The 7919-nt window shown below is 32.7% G+C and overlaps 1 protein-coding gene across 1 annotated transcript; it reads right to left on the reverse strand.

Annotated features, from left to right (window-relative positions):
• Positions 1–4112: 4112 nt before the first annotated feature.
• Positions 4113–4824, reverse strand: LOC140838267 (protein BRICK 1). Its single transcript, XM_073204437.1, has 2 exons — positions 4587–4824; positions 4113–4507 (listed from the first exon to the last, which is right to left on the reverse strand). The coding sequence occupies exons 1-2, from the start codon at positions 4717–4719 to the stop codon at positions 4380–4382; spliced, it is 261 nt and encodes an 86-aa protein (XP_073060538.1). The 5' UTR covers positions 4720–4824; the 3' UTR covers positions 4113–4379.
• Between the last annotated feature and the right edge of the window lie 3095 nt (positions 4825–7919).

Consider the following 7919-nt stretch of genomic DNA (forward strand, 5'->3'; position numbering starts at 1 on the left):
TTTCGTCAACTATATGATCAGTTCTCAGCCAAACAAGATTTCCCAAGTCCAACAACACCAATTGATCATATACAGAAAATAGATATAAAACAAATCAGCAATCTAAAAGCTGGATAGAAATTAGAAAAAAACGCCGCAATTTGGGGAAAAAAATCAATGCAGGCAACAGTGCGAGTAAAACCATACGATCCAAATGGAATACCGTGAGAATATACGCATAGAACTCATGATTTCATGCACTATAAATATACTTATATAGAAACCGAAACAGAAGTCAATCGTAAATATCATCGAAACTCCAACGCAATTGCTTGACCTTAATTAAATATGTGTTTACGTTATTTGGGTACGTAATTAGGAATAGATTTGAGTTGATTTTGTCGTACTCATGATTTTAACTTTCAACTAATACAAGAAACAGGTGGGTTGACGAAACTACACTTGTCTGAACAAACTTATACAGGAGGCACTGAGTTTTTTTTAAAATATTATAAAATAGAAAATTTCAAACACTTGTCGTTTTATAGTTATAAAAAATTATAGTTATCAATAACATTATAACTAAATAATTTAAATAATACAAAAGTTTAAACATATCATTTTCCTAATAAGAACAATGGTATTATTACTTTACTTCTTAAAATTAAGTATTTTCATTATCATGAATAATCTTAATTTGCTTCTCCCTATTTTTTTTTTATTATCATTTATTTAATTTAAGTTATTAATATTATTTCTGGAAAAATATAAGTGCGAGACTAGTGGTGGAGTCACTGTTTAAAAATAGTTAATCCACCTATATGTAGAAAGTTAACAGGGTAGTTCATCAAAGAAAAAATTTGAGCTCTCTCCCTTAATTGAATTGATAGTTATAAGATTTTTGAATTTTGCAAGAATTCAAGTTGAAGAGTATGTAAAAAAAGATGCACGAAATAAAAATGAAAATTCTAAACTAAAATAATGAACCTTACAAATACCTATGTTGAAGAAATTGTTATTCATCAATTTGATCTTTTTTTTTTAGAAAAAAACATAGTAATCGATTAATTCGTTAAATTAATAATCTTTTATAGTACATAGCAAATAATTGCAAACTAAAGAATAAGATTTGTCTCAGCATCTAATATCGCAATATGTTCATGCTATTCACCGATATGAATGAAGCAAAGTATCGGAAGACAGTGTGTAACGAAAATTTGTAGTAGATGGATTTTGGTAATAATTATTTTAGACGCAAAGATTTGTAGTGGTCATTCGCGAATTAGAACCATAAGCTTGCCATTTGTAAAATGAATTGAATGCTACATTCTTCATGATATGTGATCTTTTTCTCTTTTCAGTGCAGCTTAAGGAATTTTGACGAAAGACAGATTTTTATTTTTGCTCGAACAAAATTGGTTTGATCATAAATCACTTTCAATGCTCAAACTTAAAATCCCTTTTCCCCTTTCCTGGGTACAGAGTTAAACGTTAACAGGCAAACATGTACTTGTAATTGCCGGTTAGACAAATGGTAGCTTATTGTTTTAGTAATTGCCGGCTGACCAGTTTGAATGTTTGATTGTGTTAACCGGCAAACATGTCCTTTCACGGTACGTCACAAACGAATGATATGTTACTAAAACAATAAGCTATTACGCACGAAGGTATGTGTTCTCTTCAGGCTTCTATACGCTAGATGTTTACTTGTCTTTAAATTTTGATGTTGGGAATGAAACGAATTTAATTTCTATGAAAAAACAAAAGAGAAGTGGCAAGTTTAGAGAATTAAGCAAGAAACACCGTCCACCATCCCGTGAAGTTTTCAGATTTTTGGAAGGGAAGCTAGGTGTTTGTTCTATAATAGACAAATGAGTTGCTTCTTTAACCAGTGGGGGTGAATTAAGTCATAGGCGGGTATCACAACCAGGCACGTGATTTGTTGGTTATTGGTGTGTTCTAGGGGTTTAACCAGCATAGACGCGGATGAAAGTGGCTAAATTCGTCTATAATGACATGGTGTCGGTAGTATTATGTTCATAGAACAATTTTGTCTGCAGTTCAAAGGTCTGTAGCATAGTTCTCACTTATCAGGGACAGCTCAACGTGAGCTAAAAGCTGAATCCATGATTCTACAAGAGGAGTAAACTTACAGATTTGCATCACATGATCTATTAGTTAAATATATTCAACTATTCATTTCTTCCAAAAACACGAACTCATGAAAGGTATCCCCATGATAGTTTAACAGTTGACAATCCCCCTCCTGCATTAGCCAAAGATGGATAATATATGCTTCTAATTTAGGTACAAAGTACATGCGCACATAGGCTAGGTATTTCACAATAATGGCGCCTATAAATAAGCACGGGAGACCAACTTTACATGACTTTTCAACCTTGATAGTTGATATTATATCGGTAATTACTTTTTCCCAAATGTTCAAGCTCATGAGATATGACCCAACAACAATTATGTACGTTAAAGACGAGCTATTTCAGAAAATGGAGATAAACACTGGCATGTGCGTTTTATTTTCTTGGGTTAAGTTTTCTAAACAAGCATGATTCACTTTCTTCTCGATCTAGATATTTCAGACACCAAATTTCTCAGAGTAAAAGCTAGCCTTCCAACCTAGACAATTCAAATCTAAGAGCAGAGTAAGGATTTTATCACTTTTCAAATTGCAAATTATGCTGATAAAATACTAATATGCACGAGACATAAAATTTGACTATATCTCTAACGGTTTTCTAAGATATTCCAATTTAAGAACATGGATGAGCAGTTTAAGAACACAGAGGAGCAGTGCTAGTATGTTCTCTCATCCATCTCAAGGAATTGTGGAACAATTTTGACATCCAGGCAAAACCTCATATAAGGAACTCAAGAGTCGACGAAATTGTGGAACCTGGCATAAAGGGAAGTTACCACGCAGAAGCCATGTGGAGAGTAGTGGAGGTTGCTTTGGCATGTGTCGAACCTTACTCGACTTATCATTCATGAATGGCTGACATTGTTCGTGAACTTGAGGATGCTTTTGTTATAGAAAATAACACATCTGAATACATGAAATCCATAGAGAGCTGGGGATCTAGTCGGTACTCTCTACAGAGGCTTATCGTTATGCCTTCCACCACAATTACAACAGAAGTCTCACGGACAGATGAGGTAATCGATCTTTTATTACAAAACACATCGTGAAAGTGTGCAGCTTAATGTTCATTGCAGATCACACTACGAAAAACAGAATAACATTTGAACTCTTGTGTACGGTTTTACTCTTGATAGTGTATGTGTAAATACTAAGAAGGATTTGTATACACATAAGTCACTATTAAAACTAAACCGTTGGTAATTTGGAACCACTGACAAACCAAAGATGTCTGATAGTACCATGACAACAACCCTATAAAGTAGCATCATCCAATTCACCAACTAATGAATTAGCTCTCTTGGAAGTATCAGCGAAATGGTTTAGAAATAATTGAAGTAATCTTTTTGGCAGCATGACTGAATGCAAGATCACCGAGTAAAAGTAAGAACCCAATTTCATATAATTTTTACTTGACAGATTCAACCTCCATGTAGTTTAAAAAATATGTAAGGTCACTAACTTGGTGACTCGAAAAAGTTTAATGCAGAACTATGACAGTATAGTTTCAAAGAAAATCTGCAATTTGTGGCTCATAAGAAAACACAAACATGGCCTTCTACATCATTTTATGCCATTTTCCCCAAATTTATACCAAGCACTGGGTAATTATATTGAATAAGCCAAACAAAGTTTAGCCAATATACAATGAAATCAAAGTGCATCTTGGTATATATGTAAATGTAATAACATTGATAGAAGTGGGATATGACGTGAACTTAGATCGTGTAGCCTGTGTTATGGTTAACTAACCGCATTCAAGAATTTGATTGACGGATGAAAATTAAGATCTATAACCATAGAACATAGAATAATACAAATTAGTCATCCATCTCTACCTACTAATATTGTAATGAACATTTCAAAGCCTTACAAATTTCACAGTCATTCAGAGTTATCAGTAAATGAAACATCGAGTTAAGCGAAAATGGAATAAATAAACAAAACAAAACAAAACTGCAACCAAAAAACAAAGCAGTAAAAGTTCCAACTACACTAATAATGATAATCATCAAATATAGACAATAGGCACAAATAAACATTTGGACAAGTGAACTGCAGCCACATGCGATCCATATCCATAACATGACAATTGACAGCGCAATAATTGATTTATACATAAAACAAGATTTAGAATCCAGCTACATATAAAAACAACATCAAGAAGATCTCCGGGAAAGTAAAGATAAACAAATTAGCCACGGGATTTGGCTTTTCTTACACTCCGATGCGAATCCTGAAAGGATCAATTAGGCGTAAAGAGACCTGGATTTGCCGTAGCGTTACTGACTTGTACTTCGAGCATTTCAAGACGCCGCTCCAGTGTGTCCATCTTCTCGTTCAATTTCGCCAATTTATTCTTCGTTGTCGATTCTAAAATTAAAGATCAAAAAAGCAAAAACTAAGAAAACATACCGAAAAGAGGGATTCGAGAGGAAAACGAAGTACATACCGAATTGCACGAGGAAATCAAAGAGTCGACGGACGTTGAGAGATATATTCGAAATGAACTCGCGGTTCTCCCAGTCGGCTTGCACTGCTATCCCCACGTTCACCGCGTTCGTTATACCGCCGGCCCGAGCCATTTCACCGGAATTCAATTCCTAGGGCTCGGTTCCAGCTATAAGTTGGGTTGGCCCGTTGTTTGGGATCGGTTACTCGTATATCTTGGCAAAGGAGGTTTCTGAGAAAATGTAAAAAGTTGTTACTTTACGATTTTTTACAGCATTATCTAACACGATTTTAGTTTAACGGATGAGTTTAATTTCAGTGGTTTTTGACCCCACCTTAATTTTTTAATAATAAATTATATTATTCTTTCTTTTAAAAAAATTTTATTGGCATATAATTATTTAACAAACCCTATAAAAAATAAATTACGTTCTATATTATCATATTTCAATGAAATCTTAACTTATATTTTGCACTTTTACTTTTAATATAATTTCTAAATACAAAAAATCATATAAGACGGTCTCACGATCAATTTTGTGAGACAATTCTTCAACCTGAACCAATTCATAAAAATATTATTTTTTATGTTAAAATATTATTTTGAATTTTAAATATGAATCGTATTGATTTGTCTTATAGAAATAGACACTTGAGATCTTTTCTTAGAATATTTACTCTTTAATATATATGGACAAGTCAAGTACCTAGTTGTTATATAGCGTGGATGTGGATAATTATTCTTACTTATCTTTAAAGATATTATTAAAAAATATAATATTTTCATTCGCTCGCGTTTGTGATAAATGTATCAAGATTATATATTTTCGAAATTTTTGTATTAATCAATATAATATAGATTCTGTATTTAAAATTCATTCTCCGGATTCTCTGTTTCTTGTTTATTATTAAATTTATAACTATTACTATATTATTATTATTGTTATTATATTATATCCCAAATAATTGACGACGACTCTAACCAGTGTATGAATAACCTAACTTGCTTACAAGTTACAAAGATAAAACTACAATTATGAATTTCACAAGTCCAAATTTACATATTAGGTACAAGTATTTGTTTTTTTTATTAATTATAATATATTTCTTTATTTATAACCAAGAGAATAACTATTGGATACTCAGATAATTTGAAATAACTTTCTTTGCATAATATTTAATAGTTCTCGACATTTGAAACATAAAATCGACAGTTCATATAATTGTTTGCAATTGTCAATGTAAGACAACAAAAAATAGACCGGTTTGGAAAATAAATTTTTTAAAATGATTGTTGTACTTATCGTACGTAATTTCGAAACAAACAAAATTTCTTAACTGTGAATTTTTTTAGTTTCCTTCACTTCTTTGCTTGAATTTTTGCATGTAAATTCATTATTCACTAGTCCTGTTAGCTTTCTTTAAACCTTCGTGTCTCTCTCTAAAAAAAAGAAAGAAACCGACAAATGGGCCATCATATCGGCCACCGGCGGCCATTCTACTTCTCCGACTGTATGTCGTCGTCGTGCCTTCCGGTGCACGAAGATTACACCCGCATTCAAATCGGCCACGCTGACAAGGTCCAGCGCAGCGGGAGATTGCGGAAGCTCCTCCGAGACATAGTGAACGACAGCAAGATCAGCATATACGGCACGCCGAAGCGTCCAACGTTCCAGTATGACGCCGTTAACTACTCGCAGAACTTCGACAATGATTCACGATGTAAGGCGCCGGCAAGTCATGATTGCACACATAAGTGCATGTTCAATTCAGTTTTTCACGCTTTCCTTTCATTTGCGCACGTTTCGGTTTTGGATGTCGTCAAACTGAATCATGTTTTTCGCAATTTCTTGAACATTTGCATTCAATTTTTTGTACCCGTACTCTTTTCAATTTGACACTTAACTTTGAAATCATCCACAATTTGTCTATACTTTAACAAAATTTTAAAGCATGACGCAATGACGATGTGTGGTCATAAGTGGATCTACCGGCTTCAATCAAGGCAGAAAGTTGCGTTTTTTTTTTGTGAAGATGTTAACCAAGTGGATCTTCAGATATTATATAATTGATAGGGCATCCTAGTTGACAAGTCCAGCTCAATTTTCATTGTTGGATTGCATGGATTCCAAGTTATCCGGCGGCTAAAACATACTCGATGAGCATATATATATATATATATATATATATATATATATATATATATATATATATATATATATATATATATATATATATATATATCTGTGTGTGTGTGTGTGTGTGTGTGAAGACATTTAGTGCCACGTAGATCTAGAGATATGTACGTAGATTGTTTATTATTTTAATCTTTAATTGGGTCACAACATAATTGCAGGCCCGATTTTGGGTTGAAGGGGAATAAATGGCCATTAATAACAACATAATTTTGTTAATAAAAAAAAAATAGTTTTTATGAATAAGAACAGCAAAGGACTGTGTTTTCAGAAATGTTTCATCCCTTCAAATTTGCCACAGACTAAATTACTCGATAGATAGATTTGAAGGTACATATCTTTCATTAAAATCCCTAATCTGTTTCCAACTTTTGCATGATATATTATAATAACTTCAATGATCCTAAATGCATGGTCAAGTTTTATTTAATATTGGGCGATCCCTCGTATATATCCTTCACATTGCATGAACATTTTTTTAGGTAAGACATCGTATCCTTAAAGTGAATGTAGTAAAAATATAAGAAACACAAAATGATTTATCTCGCGGATTAAGACACCCGTCGAGTAGAGAACTTCTTCGTACTTAATCATGTCTTGGAATAAAGCACATGTAATTCAAATCCACCTCTGCTTTATTTGGAAAGTAAGAACATGATGCTTATTCTTATTTTTATGGTACGGAGATCACTAACCAATACAGAATCTAAAATTAAACATTATTTAATATAGATACTTTTGAGTCCAATGTTAGTAAATTTTTCAATATTTTATCGTTAGTTTTTTCAAAGGATGCAAACGTTCGGCCAAAATTTGGTATTGAAACTTGAAAGAGTTTGAAAGATTTGTCTCTACATATATGAAATCTCAACTTGATTTTAGTTCCAGAAACATCCTTCCATTTTAAGTTTCGATCACGCCTTTTATTAATCTAGACAATCATACGTATATATCATGCATGAAAGTAAAATAAAATTTCGAATCCATTTATTTATTATAGTTAGACAAAAGATACACAAGTTGCCCCCATTGAAACAATATTCAAAACAACGTTTGTCTAACCTTCTTCAACTCTCTCAATTTCGGAGGGAAGTATACCTTTCCATCTGGGGATAATATTAATTGATCAAATATTATTT

Source organism: Primulina eburnea, chromosome 8, assembly GCF_022965805.1.
Source record: "Primulina eburnea isolate SZY01 chromosome 8, ASM2296580v1, whole genome shotgun sequence".
Classification (NCBI taxonomy): Eukaryota; Viridiplantae; Streptophyta; class Magnoliopsida; order Lamiales; family Gesneriaceae; genus Primulina; species Primulina eburnea.

Excerpts from the sequence above, each read along its gene's own strand:
- LOC140838267 (XM_073204437.1), bottom strand. The coding sequence starts at position 4,719 with ATGGCTCGGGCCGGCGGTATAACGAACGCGGTGAACGTGGGGATAGCA. Across the intron at positions 4,508-4,586 it reads TGATTTCCTCGTGCAATTCG|AATCGACAACGAAGAATAAA; the intron begins GTATGTACTTCG and ends CTTTAATTTTAG.